The following is a 22,362-nucleotide window of genomic DNA, read 5'->3' on the forward strand; positions in this document are numbered from 1 at the left end:
CCAACTGAGCCACCCAGGTGCCCCCAAAGGAATTTTTTTGTTAAAGTAGACTTAAAGGATCCTGGGGGTCAGGTGGCCTAAGATTGCCTTTTGCCCCTAGCAAGGTATTAACATTGAAGCACCTGAGTTCCTAGAGGAGTGTCACTGTTTCAAGGATTTTGTCAGTGGGCTGTGAAGTAGTAAGGAAATTTAATAATTTTTCTTCTGCCTTTGTTTCTTTCCCACATCACATGGATGCATTAACCAACCCAGAAGCCCTCTGAACCATGTCCTGTAGCATTTTTACGAAGGCTTCATTACATAGTTCTGATCGATTAAGCAGACACTGATTAGACTGTTACAGAGGCATGATCGATTAAATCATTGGCGACTGGTGGAGGTTGGAGTGGGGCTGAGAGTTCCAGGTCTCTAATGGCCTGGTTGGCTCCCTGGCACCCTGACCCCATCCAGAGGCTCTCCGGAAGCCTTTCAAAAATCAGCTCATTAACATAAACTTCAGCCGTGTTGAAAGGGACTTGTTTAAATAACAAAAGACACCTTTATCAATAAGGTCACTTAAATTCCAAGGGTTTTAAGACCTTTGTTCTTGGAACTTGGAAGGAAGACCAAACTCTGTATTTCTTCCTTCGCAGTTGACTCACTTTCCCTTTTGTACCAGAGGGAGTGGAGTAAACAGATCTATTGGAGCAGAGATTCTGAGACCCGAGTGTAGCTTTCTGAGGTTGGGACATTGGAGGAGATTGTTTCATTTAAGTATTTGCCTTTTAGTGCCTCAGTTTGCGTGGAAAATGGAATACTTACTCCTGTCCCTTTGCTCATACCAGAGTCTGTGATGGTAGAAGAGTATTTTGAGCCCTTGAAAAAGTTATTGAAGAGAATAAGAAACAATTAAACTTACCTCCTTACAGTTGTCAGGTGTTAATAGACTAGTGGTGGTGGGAAGTCGTGCGTTAGCTTGCAAGGTGCTGTGTTGTGGTTGTCGCTTTCTTTCTTTAAGCTGAGCTCAAAATTCACAGTACAACTGAGTCATCCCCGACTTCATAGGCCCTGTCTGCCCCCGCTCCATCCTTCTTGGGGTGGGGAGGAGGGTATGAGAAGGAAGATCATAGAGATTAGGGTATCCAGGGAAATAGTATTAGGGCTGAATGAATGGACTTTCTCTGCATTTTTTACACTATGTAAGCTCAGAACTGTTTTTCTTTTCTTTCTTTCTTTCTTTTTTTTTTTTAAAGATTTTATTTGTTTGACAGGAAGAGAGAGCACAAGTAGGCAGACCAGCAGGCAGAGAGAGAGGGAGAAGCAGGCTCTCCGTCAAGCAGGGAGCCCTATATGGGGCTGGATCCCAGGACCCTGGGATCATGACCCAAGTGGAAGGCGGAGGCTTAACCCACTGAGCCACTCAGGCGCCCCATTCTTTAAGTTTTTATTTAAAATCCAGTTAACATATACCATAATACTAATTTCAGATCTATAAGACAGTGAGGCAGTCCTTCCATACAACTCCCATGTTTATCACAAGTGCCCCCTTAATCCCCATCCCCCCACCCCTGTCCCTCTGGTAACCCCTGGTTCATTCTCTGTACTTGTCTGTTTCTTGGTCTGCCTCTCCCCCTGACTTGTTCATTTGTTTTGTTTCTTAAATTCCACACAGGAGTGAAATCATAGGGTATTTGTCTTTTTTTGATTGACTTATTTCATTTAGCATAATCCTCTCTAGCTTTATCCATGTGGATGCAAACAGAACTGTCAAATTATTGACCCCTGTCTGCTTTTCCTGTCAGTAAAATCCTAGCTGTGTTTCAGGATTTCCTTGCAGGCTACTGAATCTACTTGAATTAATATATGGGAGAAAGGGATTTAATATAGAAATCCTTGCAAGAACTCCAGGAGCAGTAGACTCCAGATAGAGTTTCCCCGAACCTCCACCAGCCTCCAGAATTCTGCTGCCTCTCCCGATCCAGGACAGTGGCCAGTGCTGCCTCCGCAACAGGATGAGCTGAGGGAGGAACCCTGGCACCCTTGTGCCTCTCCCTGGCCCATTCAGACCAGTAGTGTGTGGTGCACAGGTGTCCTAACCTTTTCAGTGTCAGTAGGAGTGGGTTAGAGTCCTACTAGCTAACATGAACTCCGTATTCTTTCCTACAGCTGCTTTAACAAGTGACCACAAACTGGGGGGGTTTAGAACAAGTACTGGAGGCCAAAAGCCCACAAAAGCCCCTGGCGTTGGCAGGACCACGCCGTCCAGAGGCTCAAAGGGAGGAACAATTCTGGCCTGTGCCAGCTCCAGCCCCCCACCTTCCAGTGTCTGCCTCCTTCACCTGGCCTTCATTCCTTTGAAGGTCTTCATTCCTTCATTCCTTCATTCCTTCTTCATTCCTTTGCCCAAGGTCTTTGTGACCTTCCCAAGGACACTCAGGCTGGCATTTAGGGCCCACCACCCTAATCAAGTGTAATCTCATCTCAGCACCCTTAACTTAATTACATATGCAGAATTTCCCACCTAAGGTAACATTCTCAGGTTCTGGAGATTAAGACGGGGACACACCTTTTGGGGAGCCACCGTGAGCCCATTGCTAATCCCAGACACATACAGGCACTGTCCTCAGTACACTAAAAAGCATCGGATCATTCAACCATGGTGGTAGCCTGTGTGAGGTAGAAAAGTCACCGCATGGAGGTGGGGAGAATCCTGTAACTTGCTGTATCTCACAGCGAGGTGGTGGAAGCTGGAAGTGAGCCGCTCCTGTGCCCTTGAACCGATGTTGAGTGGGCCACAGCTGAATGCAAGATCTTTAAAGAATTAATTGGGAGCTGGCTATGAGGAAATAATGGACATCTACCTAATTATTTTCACTCGTACTTGGCAGGACTAAGCACTTGCCTTTATTTTATCATTCTGAGATTCGGTGTCAGACCTGCAAATGTGGGTACCGCATCTGCTGCTTCTCGGGGCGTCCAGGGTTAATGTCCAGCCGCTCTGGGTTCTGTGCTCCACCTTCGGGGTCAATGAACTCAGGACACAGATCTTACGAGCTCCTCGTGGGAATCAGTGATGGCTTCTTGTAGGATCTGGAGCTGTGCTGTCCCGAACTCCAGGCACTAGCCACGTGTGTTGTTTGTAGTGACTTTGCAGTAGAATAAAAAACCCAGTTTCCTGGTTGCCTGCGTGACTTCGACCTGTAATGGACCGTGCTGATACAAATGACAAAAGTCGGCGTCAGAGACAGTTTCCAGCTCTCCGTGGTTAGTGTCTGGTTGGTTGGCGGGCTGCTTGATGACTGTTGGAGAATTGGTCTCACAGCTGTTGCATCTGTCAGCTCAGTAACAGCCCTTCAGTGGCAAGCGCTCAGCCGCCTCCAGAAGAGCTTCCTCGGTGTTCTTTAGAGGTGTTGAACCTGGTCACCCAGAGGAGGAAGTGAGGTCCGTCCTTACACACTTTACTTCTTGTTCTTCGGAAGAGCAGGTCTTCCCACTTGGAGTTAGTTCTCTTCTCCTGCTGAACCGAAGTCATACCCCTTGTAAGAAACATTTATCTTATAGAATTCCGTGGAATTTGAGCAGAAATTGTGTACAGATTTCTCAGAGTTCTCTCCTCGTCCTCAATCAGGTGTGGCGGTTCTCCTTTTAAATTGCACAGCATTTGGTTTAGGTCTCTCAGTATGACTGCAAACCGCATCTGTTATCGGTGTGTTTACTATTTTGTGTTATGGCTTTTTATCCCTCCTGTTAAGGCACACTCCTGGTGAGTTTTTCTAAAGTGAACACACTCCTGTCCTTGTGGACTGCACCCAGCACTCCACATGATGTCCCCTGCAAACCCTTTCCTGCCGCTGCCCCCATCCGCCCTTCCATAACCAGCTGGTGACCTTTGCCTGCCTCAGTACTTCATATGACCGAAACCTGCAGTGCGTTCTTCTCAGTGGCGGGCTTCCTCTGTGTTTGCTTCTGGGATTCGACCTACTGTGAGTTCCTTCAGTGCTCTGGTCATTCCCCTCACTGTCTGTACCACAGTTTATTCTTTTTGCTTCTGCCAAATATTTTTTCTTTTCAGGTTTGGGTATTACAGTTATGATATTCCTTTGTGTGTCTTCTGGTGTTCTAGGTATATGCACTTCTCTCATGTATGTCGGTTTCTTTGGGGGATGTTAAGGTTTGGATGAGGTGGTGCTTGTTGGCCGGAGTTCTCTGTTCTAAAGGTAACCTTTTCTCTTTTAATCAACAAAAGTAGTCTCTGGGGTGATACTTTGAAACTAAATATCCTCTGCTCCATTGTACAGACACCCGGACATATGTAGACACGTACACACATGTACACATGCATATAAGAAATTTAATGTATTTTTTTTATTGAGGTGAAATTCACATAAAAATTAACTTTGAAATGAACAATTCAAAAATAAATAAAATGAACAAGTCACCGTGTTCATGATGTTTTACGATCATCACCCCACATCTGCCAAGTTTCAGATCACTTTTTTTTTTTTAAGATTTTATTTTTAACTGATCTCTGCACCCAGCATGGGGCTCAGATTCAACCCTGAGATCAAGAGTGGCATGGTCCTCCTACTGAGCCAGCCAGGTGCCCCCAGGTAACTTTTATCTCCTCCCCATTCCATCTTCAGTCCTTGGTGGCAGCCTCTGATTTCTGTTCTGTCTCTACAAAGAACTAATATTCTTCATATTTCATGTGAATGGAATCACACTACATGACTTTCAGTGTCAGCTGCTTTCACTAGCTTTATGTTCTCAAGGTTCATCTGTGTTGTTGCAGTTTCATTCCTTTTTTATGGCTGAGTAATACTCCAATGTGTGGATGTACTATATTTGCATATTCGTTCATTCATTGATGGAAATTTGGGCTTTTTCTTCTCCCTTTTAGCTATTGTGAATGACTCAGTACTTTTCTCTCTGTGGTTTTAGCATCTGGTGATCATTGCCTGAATCCATTATTACGGTGTTGATTAGAAAATGAAGATTTTGCATGTGTATTTTTGTCTTTCCTACTACATTGATTAGATGGAATTCTCCGGGGAAGAAGACCATTAAGACTGTGTGTGTGTGTGTGTTTGTGTAGTATTAGTGTCAGAATGGACTTGAGAATTCTTTTTTATTTAGTATATAATCTGTTCTTGTTGTTACTCATTTTTATGCTCAAATTGTACCAAAATTGTCTAGTGGGAATCCCTTAAGCGGGCTCCCATTGTTCCTCACGTGTCTCTCTTGGTGTTGGACTCAGTGGCTTATAAGAGGTATCCATTTATGTTCATTCTTGTATAGGAAGCATGAATTAATTAATTGTTCGTGGCTAGGGTGTGTGGCAGGTCATTGGTGTTTATGGGTAATAGATTCATGACCTATATCCACGGTGAACGTGACAGGGGAGCTCCAGTTAGTAAAATCTAATGTGTGCCTTAACATGAGTATCGAGCATGGGCTTTATTTATTTATTTTAAAAATTATTTTATTTATTTATTTATTTATTTGAGAGAGAGTGTGTGCACATGTACACGCATGCAGGGGGAGAGGGAGAGAGAGAATCCCAGGCAGATTCCACACCCAGTGCAGAGCCCAAGACGGGGATCTCTCACGAGAGATCACGACCTGACTCAAAATCTAGAATCAGATGTTTAACTGACTGAGCCACCCAGGTGCCCCGACCATGGGCTTTATTTAAATGAAAAATACCTAGCTGAAGTGTGAGTATGTGTGTGCATTTATTTATATTTGAGGCTTTCTTCCCCTGACCCGGTGGCTTCAGGGCATGATCGGTTTCTGTGTTTTCCGTTGGAGCTCTCTGCTTCCTTACAGTTGCCGTAGTGTTTGTGCAGCTGACTTCTGGAGGATCTTTTTCCTCAGGCAGATTTCTCTTCCATGAAATTCTGCACAAGAACAGTTGATATATTTTTACATTGAAAGTTCAGGGCTTACCTTTTATCTTTTTAAAAAACTTGATCTGGGTTTTGGGGCGCCTGGCTGGCTCTCTCGGCTGAATATCCAGATCTTGATTTCAGTTCTCGTCGTGAGATGGAGGACCAAGTCGGGCTCCGTGCTCAGGAGCATGAGCTTGAGTCTGCTTGAGGACTCTCTCCCTCTGCCCCTACCCCTCTCTCTCTCTCTAAATAAATTTTTTTTAAGTTTTTTTTTGTGTTTTAAGGAAAAATTGTGTCAGTTATGTAATTATCTAATAAGCTTATATTTTCAAGGTAATGGTACTCTGGAATTTTTTTTGTTATATAAATAGAATTGGATTTACTGTTTTAAGTACATGGAAGAATTTTTTTTTAAGATTATTTATTTATTTATTTGACAGAGAGAGAGATCACAAGTAGGCAGAGAGGCAGGCAGAGAGAGAGGGAGAAGCCGGCTCCCCGCTGAGCGGAGAGCCAGTCGTGGGGCTTGATCCCAGGACCCTGAGACCATGACCTGAACCCAAGGCGGAGACTTATCCCACTGAGCCACCCAGGTGTCCCATGGAGGAATTTTAAATATCAGTTTTTTAAAATATCCTGAGTGATGGGATGCCCAGGTAGCTTAGTTGGTTAGTGTCTGCTTTTGGCTTGGGTCATGATCCTAGCATCCTGGGACCAGAGTCCACATGGGGGTATTTGCTCCGCAGGGAGCCTGCCTCTCCCTCCGCCTGCTGCTCCCCCTGCTTGTGTATGCTCTTTCTCTCTGGAATATAAATAAATAAAATCTTTAAAAATAATTTAAAAAATATCCTGAGTGATAAAAATAAAAGACACCTCTTAATCTTTCCTCTTAATCATTCTTTTGTGTCTGTAATTGTAGTGAATAGTAAATGGATTCTCACTCATGGTTATAACTGAATCTCCAGGAATCTCTTACTTACAGTATTTATAGCTAAAGGGAAATTTTTCCATGATGCCTGGAAGTATCACTTGCTTACATCAACTATAGCTATATGTGTAATTTAAAAATGTCCCCTATATTCCTAAAAACAATTATGGTTACCTAATTTCTTTGATTTATCATTAGAAGAATCAATAGATGATATAACTACTATTTCTACTAATACGGCATTTTATTCATTTATTTTTTTGTTTTTGTCTTGAGGATTTATTTATTTGAGAGAGTGCACGAGGTGGGGACGGGCCAGGGAGAGGAGCTCGTCTAATTTGTCTTCTGACTTTGGGCTTTGGCCACAGGGCTCTGTGCTGGTTGAGGCGCCATCCCTGCCCAGCTGATGTGCACTTGCTCTGCTTCCCTGCAGGCAGTTACCAGCTAGGTGAAAACAGTGATTCATGTTTTAGGTAAATATGATTTGAGCCTGGTCCCCAGAGCCCCTCCTCCCTCCGTGCCACCCATTCAAGGTGATTGCACAGCCTGTCACTGCAGGGCTTGGCACCTGACTTGATCTTGTGTGTGCGGTGGGAAGCTTGGGGCTGCCTCCAGGCTGAGGGGCCGCTTGGGGTTTAGGCACGTCCTTGTCCACATTCTAACTGTGTGTGTCACAAACACACACACACATACACACACACACACAGGCTCAGTGGTCAAACATATACACTAGTAACTTCCAGAAGAGCCCAGAACCATCTCCAGCAGGCGGTGGTGAGCCTTGACTGGGGTGTGGCATCTTTCAGATGTGGCCGCTTTCAGCCCGCGGCCCCGGTGTCTGGTGCTTTCAGCGGGTAGTGTGGAGTGTGTGTCGACAGCGTGCTCTGTCTTTACCTTCCCCTTCCCGGTACCCAGTTTATTTCCTCCTGGCCCAGCTCCATGCCCCCCCCCCATCACAGAGGAAAATCCGACACCAGGGTGTCCTCTCAGAGGCCGGAAATTCACTTTGATGCCTGCAGGGAGTTTAGAGTTACTACTACAGTGTCGAGGTCATATTGTGCTGGAAACAGTGGTGTTTTGGGGTGGTTTGGGTATGTAAGAATTATCACTGCTCATATTGGCTGAGATTACAAATTCAGGTTTCTGCGGTCTAACTCTTGGCAACAAAGTTTCTTTTTCTTGTTATTCTGTATCACTTTGACTCATGTCCTCTCTACTGGTTGATGGATGGCTGCTGAATTGGCTTTGGTGGTGGGAGCTGGAATAGCAAACGTACAGTGATGTCCACGGCAGGGGTTGGCAAGGCTGCGGGTTGCTGGTCTGAAACGGGGACAGGAGCCGAGAGTGTTGGTGGCTCCCCGTCGGGGCTCAGGCGGAGACTCCTAAAGCTTCATGTGGCAAACCTCTGAGCAGCCTGCTGGGTTTGGTAGTTGAGGCTGTGGGCTGAGCTTTCTTACGTGGAGCTGATAGTTTTGAGCTAAATGAGCTGGAGTACCCTTCGGAGCCGTTGAAAGGATTAGCAAGGTGACCTCTTGTTGAGTGAGGCTGATGATACCGTGATTTCTGATACCGTGATTTCGCTTCCTCCCGTCACCATGTCCGTTACCGATCACTTTGCTTGGCCACTTTCTCTCCGAGGGCACCTGGTTTCTAACTCTCTGCTCTCAATTTCAGGCAAAGTCGTGCGTCTGTCACGTCTGCGGCGTCCACCTGAACCGGCTTCACTCCTGCCTGCACTGTGTCTTCTTCGGCTGCTTCACAAAGAAACACATCCATGAACATGCCAAGTCCAAGCGGCACAACCTGGGTGAGCCCCCCTCCCCCTACGCATGTCCCTCGTGCAGCATCCCCTACTGGCCCTTCTGATCCCTGCCCTGGGGCTCGCAGCAGCCCTCTTCCCAGGGGCCGCTGTGAAGTTCCGCTGAAAGTCGGGGCCGCTGAAACACGTGGGACTCCCAGGGCCAATGGACCTACTAGCTTGCTTTCAGGCATGAAGTTCGTATTCTGTGTAACTTGAAATGATAAACTACAAAGGCTCACTGTTCTGGATCTTTCTTTTTAACGCAGCCTCAGAGCCATCTTTCCCTCTGAAAAGCATGGTTAGATACTTGACGAGCTGAAAATTTGCAAAGAAAGATCTTGGATGCAGTGTTGGGTTATTGATGTCGGCATGGACGACGGCCGAGTGGCTTTTACTGCTTTCTGTGATGGATTCTCACTGTTCTTGATAACCCAGAGCCATGGAAAGGCTAACAGTAGGGTGGTGTCGAGATAAACTTAATGTTTCTTATACTTAGAAGTTCCAACTGTCCCACATTCTGGAAGTTACATAAAGCAAAGTTTTGTCCTTGGCTTTATTTCCGTGCTCCTTAAATGTTTCTCTGCTTCAGAATCATGTTTTAGATGATGGTGAGGTTAGGTCCAGGCCAGAGAAACTTCATGGGGGCTCAGCAACTCCAGTTAAAGCTCTTTTCTGGCCTTTTTAAATAGTACAAACGGAATGTACTAACGGAGTCCTCCCTCCGGAACAGCCCCACTTGTCACGAGAACTCATAGAAAGCGCTGGTGAGAAGGCTGCTTGCTGCTTGGAACGAGGGGCTCGAGTTATGATGATGAGCTGATTGGCCTTTTTGGAAAGAGAGCTAATGGGGCCAGTAGTGCTCTCATGAATTACGTCCCACAGAGGAATGAGGTCGCCGGTGATCTCTTACACTGGCTAACCCGATGGAAAAGACCCTCCTCAGGACAGTGTAGAGGTGTTAAAGTTGTATTTACTTAATGTACATGCGTGCTTTTACAATACAGATGAAGACTATTCCTGCCATGTCTGATTCTCGCACCAGACCTGCTCGGGCAATGCTGCTGTCATGCCTGGGATGTGATTTCGTGTGGGTAAAGGGTTGTGGAAGATTGCATATACATTTGCACTTAGAAAAGCTATCTGAAGAATCTTACTGTTACCCGGAGTCATCTATAAAAGTCACTTCAGAAATTTATTCATTTCATTGTCCTGATTGATAAACCCTGCCTCTACTTTTCCAGGATGAATAAGTTTTAGAAAGTTTGCTTTCAGAAACAAAACCTTGAAAGGGGAGAAAGGTCCAGTTCTTTGCTGTATTAAGTCCATGAATTTATTGAAGATTCTGTGTCTGTGTGTTTAACCAAGGTAGAAATTAGTTTTCTGTCCGGGTAGAGAGGAGGGCACAGGAGAGGGAAGCTGAAGTGAGGAAGTGACCTGGGGCAGCGCAACTCCCACCTCGTCCTCTGGTCTCTGTCTTTCCAACTTGTGGGAGCACCTGCCCGCCCTCCACTCTGGGCATCTCACTGCTGCTCCTGCCCGTCATCTCCTGAGCAACTTCTAGGCTGTCAACATTTTGGGCGTCATTTTATACAGAGTATTTTGTCGGATGTCCAAGGGCAGGATAATGGAGCAGTGCTATGAGGACTGAGGAACCTTGATTTCCTTGTGGTCAGGTTCTTCCCCTCCCAGGGGACACTCAGTAGTACAGTGTTGGGACTGGAAATGGATTATTGGGAAAATTCTCAGCAGGCGTCTGGTTTTTAGTTGGAGTAGCGAAAGAGGCCTAAACGGAGTCTTCTCCGAATATTGTGGGTGATGCACTTAAGAACAGTGTTAGTAGCAGTAAGGTCATTGTCAGAGGTCTTGCGGAGGGACGGATGAGTAAGGTGTGGGACGAGGAGGGTCTGACGGCAGTCTGATGGAAGGTTCTACTTCTTTGTCCATCCTGCCCTACAAAGTTGCCTAAATTCGGTGTAATAGAGACACACTTCAGGCAAGAGAGCTTCTGCTCATTCGGGATAGTCCCTCCAATAGGCTGGTGTCCTTCCACCGGGACTGGTCCGTGTGCTCAGCCGGCTGCTGCAATTCCCGTGGACTGTGGGGCCTGCTGCGGGAGTGTGGGCGACCAACTCGGAGCTGTTGGATTTCATACCTTCTAGTTTCTCAGTTTCTCTAGTTTCTTTTTATGGCAAGTCACGCGATACTTAGATTTTGCCACCATGAGCCACAAAGGTACAAAAGTAATGCCTTTAGCCTCGTTCCGTGTGTCTTAGAAGAGTTATTGTAGTTGCCCCTGGAAGAGCACGTGCTGGTGGGGGCGGGATTTCAGCCCACTTAGCACTGGGTAGTGTCACCCTCCATTCCCTAGTCACCCTGTGACGCAGGGAGAAGGCCCTCACGTGGTGCCTGCAGGCGTGATACCTGTGTCGGCCGTGGCTTCGGGCATTCCCAAGGAGGCCAGCGTACCCCTATCTTGACAGTAAAATAATTTTCCAAGGGAACTACCTTGCCCGTAGGTGTTGCTTTTACATTTTATTTTGAGGTGGGATTCACACAGTGTACAGTCCAGCTGTTTAAAGTGTGAGGCTCGGTGGCATTCATTCACCCACCACATTGTGCAGCTGCTGTCTCTCCACTTTCCATCTTCTCAGAAGAACACACTGCCTCCAGGAATGAATTCTCCCCCCACCCCGCCGCCAGAGATAGCCAGTCTGCTTTTCGTCTCTCTGGATTTGCCTATTCTGAGTATTTTATAAAAGGAATGATACAGTAGATGACCCTTTGTGTCTCGCTTCGTTCCCTTAGCAGGTTTTCGGGTCGCGTCTGTGCTGCGGTGGGCATCAGGAACTCGTTCCTTGGTGTGTGTTTGAGTAATCACTCATCACGTGGATCTTCCATATTCTGTTCATCTTTTTGTCCGTTAATGGACATTCAGGTGGTTCCCACCTTTCGGCTCTTCCGAGTAATGCCACGCAAATGCGCATGTACAAGTTTCTGTGTGGACAGACGTTTTCACTTCTTTTAGGTCTGTTCCTAGGAATGAAACAGCAGGGTCATATGGTAAGTCTGCTGAGTGTTTGTGAGGCCGCCAGACTTTCCCACAGTGGCTGCACGGTTTTCTGTTCCCACCAGCCTTGTATGAAGGTTCCAGTTTCTCCACATGCTGGCCAACACTTGCTTTCTTTTTTTTATAGTAACTCTGGCCATTATGATGGTTGTGAAGTGGTATCTTATTGTAGCTCTGATAGGCATTTTCTCAATGACCAGGGATGTTAAATGTTTTTTTCATGTGCTTCTTGGTCCTTTGCATACCTTCTTTGGAGAAATATCTATTCAAGTCATCTGGTCATGTTTTTAATTGGGTTGGGCTTTTGTTGTACTTTGAGGTAACTATATATGTATATATATTTTTATTTTGGAAATCTGTCTCTTCACACACCCTCACACACACCTCTTGGAGATAGCTATCTCTCTCTCTCTCCTGGATACTGAACTCTTAGCAGATACATGCTTTGCAGATATTTCCTCCCATTCTGTGGGGTGTTTTTTCACTTTATTAATAATGTCCTTTGAGGCACAAAGTCCACTTTTGATGAAGCCCAATTTGTCTTTTTTTTTTTTTTTTTTTAGTTGCTCATGTTTTTGGTGTCACATCTGAGCCCATTGCCAAATCAGATCATGAAGACTTGACCCCATTGGGTTTTCTTCTAAAAGTTTTTACTTGTAGCGATTTATTGCAGTTGCTAACCCATTCTGAGTCCATGTTTGTATGACAGGCGGGTAAGGATTGAGCTTCCCGCTTCTGTTGGTGGGTGTCTGATCGTCCCATCACTGTTGGTGGAGGAGGTTGGTCTCCCCCCACTGAGTGGTCTTGGCGTCCGGTTGGCTCCATTAGCCTCACACAGTGAGTAGTGGTGCATTGGGTGTGGAAAGGTGCCTTGAAGAGGAGCTTGTTTAGGGAGACTTGAACACACATTAAATAGTTACATGCCTTCCCCAGGCTGGTAGTTGTGCTGTTGGCCGTATGGCCGTATGCCTGCTTTTTTTTTCTTTTTTTCTTTTTTTGAGACTGACTGACTTATTTAAAGGCGGGAAGGGGCAGGTGGAGAGGGAAGGAGAGAGAATCTGGAGCAGACTCCCCGCCGAGTACAGAGCCCGCTGTGCTGTGCCGCTCGCTTCTCGTGTGTGTCAGCGAATGCGTCTGCTTTCCTGAAAATGCCTGGCGCCCTCACTGTAGTCTGCCTCGGGCTCTGCCGCCCCCATGCTGGGAGCTCTCCCGTGCAAGGCATACAGTGCCGAGGCGCAGCTGTGCTCCCTGTGACAGCTTTGATGGGGACTTTGAAGGAATTTGTAGGAATTTTGTCGGTTTGGGAGTGAGAGGTGAGGCGTGGATGTGGGAACCTTGAGCTTTAACACGGCTGCTTTAGAGGACTTTGAAGATCCATCAGAGAGTGACTGATCTGTGTCCTGGCAGCTGAAGACTCGGAGTATGATACAGGCGGCGATCGTGAAGACCGTGCGCTAGGCGTGCTGTAACATTATAAAAGCACCACACGAACCTCTGAGCTGTTTGTGCTGTAACCATCACCACGTACCAGAGGGAAGCTGAGGCCTGGGGAAGTAGAGTGATTGGTCACAGGCGGGATCCATCCCGGTACTCTAAATCTGTGCTCTATCCGCTCCACTGCCCCTCAGACACCTTCCACTGCATGGTGAATCCAAGCCAGAAAATATTATTTTTATTTGTTGAATTGAGACAGCTTTCTTCCGGGTGCTTAAAGTAAAGGACTTTATCTTACTTTATAATGAAGTAACTAGAAGCCGGTTTTTATGGATGATGCAGTTGAGAAAATGCATAAGATCCACTCAGAGGTGGGCAGGAGTCACCTGTGTGGGTCAAGAAGTGAAGATTATCTGGGTAGAGGATATTTTACCACTGTCCTTAAAGTAAGAGTAGGAAGTAGATGTTTCATTCATTTTTGTAATCACATCAGGAGTCGTAGATGTAGTAAAATAGTTAAAGCAGTCCAGGTGGCTTAGAATCCTTATGGGCTGATTATACTCAGTGAAAGGTTTCCCTTTTTTTTTTTTTTTTTTCCATTTTACAGCACGAGCAGAAGCGGGGGATGTGTGGGAGGGGTGCTGAGCTCAAGGCAGACCTGGCTAAGCTACCCGGGCGCCCCTTCCCTTACTTTCAGAGACTAGGCGGAGGGTCCTTGATACTTGAGATCCTTTGTAAAATACGGGTGTGATGCCTCCCATTTGCAGTCCGATCCCCTCAGCCTCGGAAGTCCCAAGCTCCCAGGGAAAATACACATCCTTCGCCTGCTTAGGGTAAAGGTCTGAAATGAGAGAGTGGGGACGTGGTGGAAACAGTAAAATGTCTAAACACTCAGATGTTTCATATGTGACCTTAAGCATTACCTTTAAGTTCTTAATTCAGTGTGATCTCTCTCCCCCGCTTCTCTCTCCAGCCATAGAGCTCATGTATGGCGGCATCTACTGCTTTCTGTGCCACGACTACATATATGACAAGGACATGGAAATCATCGCCAAAGAGGAGCAGCGCAGAGCTTGGAAACTGCAAGGTTTGGTTGTGCCTAGATTTACGTGTCTCCTTTGTCTCTTAGATGACTGTCAAGGACAGAGCTTATCAGGAAAAAGGTCAACATCTAGGGAGAAGGTCAGGGTTGGGAAATAGGACAGCTGTGGGGGGGGGTTTGCAGTTTGGACTTGCTTTGCTGGGAAGAATCCCCCACACCTGCCCGCTTCCTCTTGTAGGCGCCACCCGAGGATCCGGGAGAAGCAGATGAGGTGACTGACCAGACAGGAGCTCAGGCTCCCTCTGCAGGGGCCAGGGGGTGGTGGGGGTCAAGGCTGGAAATGCCAAGCCTCTCTTGGTGTGGTCTTTCTGGCAACCGGTCTCTCTCCAGGAGCCCCCCCAGGAGTCACCTCATTGGAATAAAGATGCTCCTAGTGCTCTTATCACTTAGGAAATCATAAGGGTTTGAGGAGCTCTGTGCCAGGAACCAGGGGCAGAGACCAGTATGTTTTCTGGCGGTAGCTCTGGTACCAGCGTGGGGCTCTCTGGTGCTTTCCCCTCCCTGTCCTCCCGTGTGGTCACATGCTTTCTTCATCGGATGCATAGTCGGGGAGACACACAGAAATACGTGGCTGTTTTCCCTATTGTTCATTTCTTACTGTTTCCTTGGTGGTTTTCTAGTTTTCATTTTCAGCAGATGCTGGAACCGTAAGAGGGTTTCAACAGTGGGAGGTACGGTTGACCCCACTTGACCAGTGAGCATCTCTCCATGAATACAGCTTCCACTGTTCACAGAGAGAACATAGAAACCCGGTCTCTGCTTCGCAGTTTTTGTCCTTAATTGCTCTGCTTTTAAGCAGCCCCATATTTTGAGAATGGAACAATAGGAACAGGTGCTCTCCGTGATCACAATTGTAACAGATCTTTTCTGGAGAACAGTCTCTAACCAACCTCCTGTTCTTTTCTCCCTCAAAAATTTAGTAACATTGCAACTAAGTCTGAATATATTATTTCTCTGGGAAGAACATTTCACTTACAGGAGCTCAGAAATGCATGACCCAGAATAAAACAACTCTTCTAAAATCATTCTATAACTTCATGTGTCAGTGAGATAGAATGTTTTTTCAAGTTCATTGAATGTTGCAGAAATGTTAAGTCACGTGAACAGTTGTACGTATTAGGATGAGTTGTGACCATTAGCATCCGCACTATTGTCTGTGGTGCAGATCGTTTATGGGTACAGCTGTTTAACACGAGGTGTTTTCAAACTGTGTTTCGGCAAGTGCGTTTTCTCCCTGTCACTTTCAGTCTTCTCACGGAGACCCCTCACCTCAGTGCCAAGTGTAGCCCTTTCCGCCAGGGCTGCTGCAGTCTCTCTGCTCAAGGGTTAAAGGCTTGGCGGAAAAACCCCATATTGGCATTAGCACTATGGTAGTGTTAATGGGAGGCGTTGCCCTTCTCACAGGAAACTGCTTATTCACCACACATTTTCCAAAAGAAACTCCCTTTAAGTGTTCTTTCTAGCCTGTTGCAATATAACATGGTCTGGAAAGACCTCGTGTTGTGGCTTCGAAACACGCCGATCTAAGTGTTCTGTCACCATCGCTTTTATGTATAAACACACTTGATGAAAACTGGGCTTATGGCACCGGGACCTGTCTTTCATCTGCTTAGGCGTTGGGGAGAAGTTTTCAACTTGGGAACCTACCAAACGGGAGCTCGAACTGCTGAAGCACAACCCGAAAAGGCGAAAGATCACCTCCAACTGCACCATAGGTAAGTGGGAGACAGTGCTCGGAGCGGGGCTTTGTGACTACTGCCAGCAAGGCTGGCTTCTCTGGGTTTAAAAGTAGATGTAAACGGGAGGATTTCTTGGTGTGGTTCTCTTTAAGCCCTTGTATAAGGCCTTTATCGTTTGCCACCCCCCCCCAACTGCTTCTGGAGCACCTGCAGCCCCGGGGGAGGTGTGCTAGGTTTAGGGAGCCTCGTGGTAATGGACAGAAACAGTCCCTGCCCCGGGGCCGTGACAGTCCGTCCTGTAAGTGGACTCATGTTTATCCTGCCCAGGTCTGCGAGGGCTGATCAACCTTGGCAACACCTGCTTCATGAACTGCATCGTCCAGGCTCTCACCCACACGCCGCTGCTGCGAGACTTCTTCCTCTCCGATAGGCACAGGTGTGAGATGCAGAGCCCCAGCTCCTGTCTGGTCTGCGAGATGTCGTCGCTTTTTCAGGAGGTGAGCACTGTTGACGTGGGCGGCGTACCATTTCTGTAACTGCTTGTTGTGTTTTTCCTTTAAATAAAATCACGTTGACACAGGAGAGGAAGGCAGGTTTCCGAAACCTTACACAGTGAATAATGCGTGCGTTTCTTATGGGACGTTTTTCCCAAAGGGAATTGTCAGGGACCGTTGGCGTCGCTTAGAGGCGGCGTGCCGACTTGGAGGCTGAGAAGAGCCCTTTGGAAGGGGACAGCGGGTGGAAGACATTTGTCTGTGAATGCTGGGGTCTTTTCACCCTTCCCTCATTGCCTGCTGTCCTCTGTTCTCAAGGAAAGTGGCCCTTTTGCCAGGCCTCCGTATGCTTCACTAGAACGCCTCTGTCTTTGTAGCCCTCCGCCCCGAACAGCAGGTTCTGTTCTGCTTGGATCCTAGGCTGCTCTCAGGCCCTGCCCAGGCTTGTGTCTGTGTCAGGCACTCCCAGTTCATCATTTTGGCTTATCCGTAGAAAACTGGCAGTGGGAAAGGACAAAATGATTTTAAAAGTCCAGTGAGTCCACATAAAAAATACATTTTCAAAAAAAAAAAAAGGAAGGAGTTAAACAGAATCCTTTTTTGTCAGAGTAGCTGCAAGAAATTCTAGGTGGTTGTTAACAGATTTTTTATCGTGTGTGGTACTTCCTGCTGACAGTTTTTCCCCTTCCCCTCCTGTCTCTGGGAGCAGTTCTACTCCGGGCACCGCTCCCCCCACATCCCCTACAAGTTGCTGCACCTGGTGTGGACTCACGCGCGGCACCTGGCGGGGTACGAGCAGCAGGACGCGCACGAGTTCCTCATTGCCGCCCTAGACGTCCTGCACCGACACTGCAAAGGTGAGGCTCCGTGCCCCCTACTTCTACCCTCCCCCCACCCAGGAGAGGTAGGGGGCGCTGTCGCACGATGGCAGGGGCAGGGAATCTTGTATATGGCACTTGTGTTCTGTGTTCTTTTTCACCTTTAATACCCCAGAGAGGTTCTTCATAATTTGTCTTAAGAGGGGAGGGAACAGTTTGGAGGTGTTGTCTTCCGACCTTGCTGGGAGGAGAGGAGCATGGTGGTCAGTCCTGTAAAACCCGTAACAGTGAACAGAGCTCTCCGTCCTTGATGGCCCTGTGCCTCAAGTCCTTTGCTGCCGGCTTCCTCTCGGCCTGATTGTGAGGGGGCTGGTGTGCAGCTCCTCCAGGTTATCGTGGCCCCTGGTAGGCCAGAAACTTCCACATATGCTCCAAGTGCAGCTCTGCTGTCAGCACTGGCTCCCTCCCTTCGTGGGGTCTCCAGAAGGACTGGTTGTGGCTCTGCAGTCGCCGGAGTGAGCTGAGAATACAAAATGGGACCTGCATGCTTGCCACTGCTTCCGTGACCCCAAGTCCTGTTCATTTTGGGGTCCAGCCAAGGGCTTTTTAAAAGTCTCTCTGGATCTCACTGGGTCTTGACTTCTTTCCCACAGCCTGGCCCCCAGAGCGGGGCAGCCTCCCCAGGGGTCTCACACGTGGGTAGGTTTGGATAGTCTGGGGAAGGGGACATCGGGCAGCAGCTCTTCGGGCTCGGGGCAGGAGGTTAGGACTGAATAACAAGGCCCCGGGTCCCTCCTCCTGCCCTCCCTGTGGCGGGGCTCCCCGTCTGGAGGCCCTGTGCCCAAGTGTGCTGACACAGGATCAGGTGAGGGGGACTCTTGACCTTGAGTGTGGCTCGGAGTCCCCTGGAGGGCATGCTGCTGTTTCTGTCAGTGGGTGTGGCGAGGGTCAGCAGTTGTCCTGCTGGGTCCCTGGTGATGCTCGTGTGCCGATTCATGGAGCACACTCAGGTGTAGCTGACGTGTGTCGGGGTGACCAAGTCAACTGCTTACCTGTGGCCCCTGGGTTGGAACAGTGGGTTTTGGTGATTCTTTTGGACCACAGTTCTGTTTTCCAGGCCACCTCCTGCTCCTGCTCAGCCTCTGTCCAGTTGCGGGGCTGCTCTCCCAAATGCCCCATGTGGTCTGACATTACAACCTCAAAGCAAGCCAAACTCCAAATAAGATGGCTTGTTCTCATCAGTTGTGTGGCTTTGGGTTCTGGCTTTTTTATGTACTCTTTTCCTGAAAAACATCCTTTCAGTGCTCGCCCGAGGAACCCAATGAACAGTGCTTAATAGTTTAGGTGAGGTTTGGCTTTCTAGTGGGAAGTATAACACGCAGACCGAAAAGAGCCGCTATGTAAGACTGTTAAGTTATCATTCCAAGCCCTTCAGGATAATCACGAGACTTCTGTAACCAGCAGGAGTCTGTCTTGAAAATCAGCTGCTTCAGATGCATTGCTGTGCAAACGTTCATCGGACAGAAACACGATACAGTGATTGGGACCCACTCCTCTGACGTACTCCGTTCCACAGGTCTCACGTGCGTGGCTCCTCCTGCCGGAGTAGGGTGTTCTGAGTCCTTCGGCCTTGTTGGCTGACTTGGCTGGGTCGTGCTCCTGTGTGACTGCAAGCGTCGGGGACCTTTTGGCTTCTCTTCCTTTGTGGCTTCCTATATGTATTTTCCTGTGTCCTGACATTTTCTCCTATGAATTTGAAATCTTTCTGGATATGATTTTCTGCCTAATCTCTCTAGGCAGTGTGCTGTCAAAAGACCCAATGGGCATCCTTTATTCCTAGGTAATAATTGCACTTTTTTGAGAAGAAACGTACATACAGACAGACCCAGTCTCTCCCCTTCGTCTGGTTCAATGGAAGTTCTATAGTATGTACTTAACGGTACAAACGAACATGTGTCGTGTTCCGCATGTAAGCACTATGTTCCTGTATCTGCACCCGAAGATATAAATAAAACCCGTACTGAGCTAGGGAGGATGGGAGTGGTACTTCTCTGGGGGCAGCTTCTTGGAAAGCGGAGCTGTTCGTGAGGTTGCAGAGCACAGGAGCTGATGGGGAAAACAACCCGGCGGGAGTCCTGCAGAGACGCTTTCTGAAGTCGGGCACCTGACTACGCAGTACAGGGGGAGAGCAGGCACGGCAGCGTGGGGTGCCTGCCATGGCAGGGCTGCTCAGTTGTCCTGTGCAGGCAGACGGGAATCCTTAACTCTCCCCGGTAACTGGGCGTTAGCTATATCTTGGTACTTAGATAGGAGCCCAGCGGATGGTAGGGAGTGGAGAAAAAAGAGCATTGAAAATAAGCTAGCTGGGTTGTTACCTCCTTTCCCGCCAAGCCTCCCTGTTTGCATAAGGGTCCTTCTGCGCCCGTGTGATCATATCGGGCTTTGTGAGCCTCTGCCCGCGAATGGCCTTGCACCTTGGGCCCATGGCACTTGGAAGCCTGCAGACTCGGGCACAGGTGCATGTCACAGCTACAATCTTTCCCCAGGTGACGATAACGGGAAGAAGGCCAACAACCCCAACCACTGCAACTGCATCATCGACCAGATCTTCACGGGCGGGCTGCAGTCCGACGTCACCTGCCAAGTCTGCCAGTAAGTGGGAGGCTCCCTGCGTAGCCCCGAGCGTTCTTCTGGAACACGAGGGCCCACCTCGTCTGTGCTGACCAGACCTCGATGTGGGACCTTAGGTGCTGCTTATTGAACATGCTGGGAAGTTTTCAACCAACAACATGGCTGTGTTCTGAGCAGCTTTTAAAAGTTTAACTTTTAGAGCCAGAAGTTCAGTTGGTGCCCCACGGCTGTGCCTCCTTGGTGAGGTGGGATGGACCAGGGGTTTGGCTCTTATGGAGGAGCCTGTGCAGCGGCAGCCAGATGTGAAGCAGGACGAGTTGAATTTCGGCAGCCAAGCCGTCAGCTGTGTTGAGATGAAACAGCTCTGGCAGGGAAGACCCAGGGGGGAGCGTAGCAGGTCGTCTGGAGCAGGGTCCCCAGGGCCATCTTTATTCCCATCCCCCCCATCTCTGCCCTACAGGAGCCACATAAGCGAGCCCTGCCTTTCAGAGGGACTGGCGCACATGTGGGCGATCCTTGGCGCCCGTGCTCCCAAGTGTGTTGCATTTCACATCGTGGTTTCTGTTTCCATGTTTTCCAGCGTGGGCTCCCTGATTGATGACAGCTGTAGGCTTGGCTCAGCATGCAAGAGCTTTGATTTCCTGGAGGAGGCAGCGTTGACCCGTGAGGTGGCAGGAACCTTCCCTCCTGACCTCCACACACGCTCCTCTGTTTTTTATTCCATCTCAAGGTTTTTAAAAACCTTGGTCACGATCCACTCAAGTTATTTCGGAACCTCTGCCAGGTTCCCCCATGCGGTTGGTAGAGGATAGAGGAGATGGCGGCAGGAGAGTAACTTGGCCTGGGTCATGCACACAGCGTTCTGTGACGGAGACGCCGTCGTGGGCAGCGCTCCAGTGTTTAGAGACTCCGTTTTAAAGAAGCTCCTTGTCGGCTCTGTGCTGCTGGATTCCGGCAGCAGGAGGTGGTCTCAGGTTTATGTCCTGTTTAAGTATCTGGAATGAAGCTCCCAGCCTGTCCTTTAGTCCGTCTGTAAGAGGGAGACGGCTCTGTTCAGTCAAGGGCCCAGTTCTGCTCGGCCTTTTCTCCATGGGCAGCGCGCCTGGGGCTCTAGATTCCTACCGGACTCAGATGCTGCTGAGGTAGGCTCATCAGTTCAGAACTAATGGACACGGGCCAGGTTTTCAGAAAACCCCAAAATAACCATGAGGATCTTCTGGGTTCGGAAACTGTTGCTTTCAGAGCAGCCTTTGCGTGAAGTGGTTTACCTCCTCTTCCTCCGTAGGGCCTCTGGGGAGCCACGACACGTTGGGTGGGAGCTGTCTTGCGATGTCTGACCTTTATGTCCTTTGGGTGGACGAGCAGGGCTGTGTCAGGCTGCGGCTGCCGTGGGCCAGCTGCTGCCTCGGAGGCTGCGTGGCCGTCTGCTCTCACCTGCATCTTTGTCTCCTCTTGCTTCTAGTGGAGTCTCTACCACCATAGACCCCTTCTGGGACATCAGTTTGGATCTGCCTGGCTCTTCCACCCCATTCTGGCCCCTGAGCCCCGGGAGCGAGGGCAGTGTGGTGAACGGGGAGAGCCACGTAGCGGGAACCACTACGCTCACGGACTGCCTGCGAAGGTAAGAAACCGCCGGCACCTCTGGGGATGGAGAACGGTCTTTCTTGGCCAGCACTTGTCTCTCTTGCCTTCAGGCTCTTGGAGGTACTGGTTGGTCAGGGGAGAGTCCAAAGAAATTCAGGACCGTCTGGGGCCCAGTAGGATTTTCTCTCATGTGTTGGGTACAGAAAATGAGATAGGACAGCCTGCAGGCGGCTGTAGGTGGTGCCCAGTGGCTCGGACAGTCTGTCCTGGCTCTGAAAGCCTGGCAGGGAGCCTGTATGTGTTATAGCCGTGCTCCGCCGCGCCGGGTGACCAACCCAAGAGCTGAGGGGACAGCTCGGTAATGGTCACCGTGTGTGGCTGATAACCTGCCCTGGTGTCGGGCAGGGCCCTCTCTGTGGGCAACAGGCCTGTTGTGGTGCCATGCCTGTCCGGTCACCTCGTCTCTGCCTGACACGAGTGCTGGGTGTAGAGTACCACTGCTGTCACCATGCTCGGGAAGCTCTCAGCAATGGCAGGGAGACTAGAGACCTTCCCTAAACTGTTCTAATGGTGTTTAGTGTTTTACAGTCTTTATTTCCTTTTACATTAATTAAAGGTCACTGCAGGTGTGTCCTTGGGCAGAGGGGCGGCCTTCTGGGTCTTTATCTTGCTCTGTGTAGTCAGCAGGCCCAAAGGTGCATGCTAAGAATTTTTACTTTATTTATTTTAATTTTTTTTTTTCAAAAACTTTATTTGACAGAGATCATAATTAGGCAGAGAGGCAGGTGGGGAGGGGGAGGGGGGGAAGCAGGCTCCCTACTGAACAGAGAGCCCCACGCGGGGCTCGATCCCAGGACCCTGAGATCATGACCTGAGCCGAAGGCAGAGGCTTAACCCACTGAGCCACGCAGGCACCCCTGCTAAGAATTTTTAAACGCATCAGCTCCATCACAC

At 48.6% G+C, this 22,362-nt stretch overlaps 1 protein-coding gene across 1 annotated transcript in view; it reads left to right on the forward strand.

The window, feature by feature from the left end:
- The window catches only part of LOC111139235 (ubiquitin specific peptidase 22), a 43,358-nt gene that overhangs the window by 10,597 nt on the left and 10,399 nt on the right, over positions 1-22,362 (forward strand). Inside the window, exons 2-8 of the mRNA XM_022491448.1 lie at positions 8,473-8,605; positions 14,074-14,187; positions 15,816-15,917; positions 16,209-16,378; positions 17,085-17,232; positions 19,740-19,845; positions 21,287-21,445. Of these exons, the coding sequence (XP_022347156.1) occupies positions 8,473-8,605; positions 14,074-14,187; positions 15,816-15,917; positions 16,209-16,378; positions 17,085-17,232; positions 19,740-19,845; positions 21,287-21,445 (932 nt within the window). The remainder of the gene's footprint in view (positions 1-8,472; positions 8,606-14,073; positions 14,188-15,815; positions 15,918-16,208; positions 16,379-17,084; positions 17,233-19,739; positions 19,846-21,286; positions 21,446-22,362) is intronic.

Source organism: Enhydra lutris, unplaced genomic scaffold (genome assembly GCF_002288905.1).
Source record: "Enhydra lutris kenyoni isolate GAN:26980312 unplaced genomic scaffold, ASM228890v2 scaffoldscaffold97, whole genome shotgun sequence".
NCBI classification, from domain to species: Eukaryota; Metazoa; Chordata; class Mammalia; order Carnivora; family Mustelidae; genus Enhydra; species Enhydra lutris.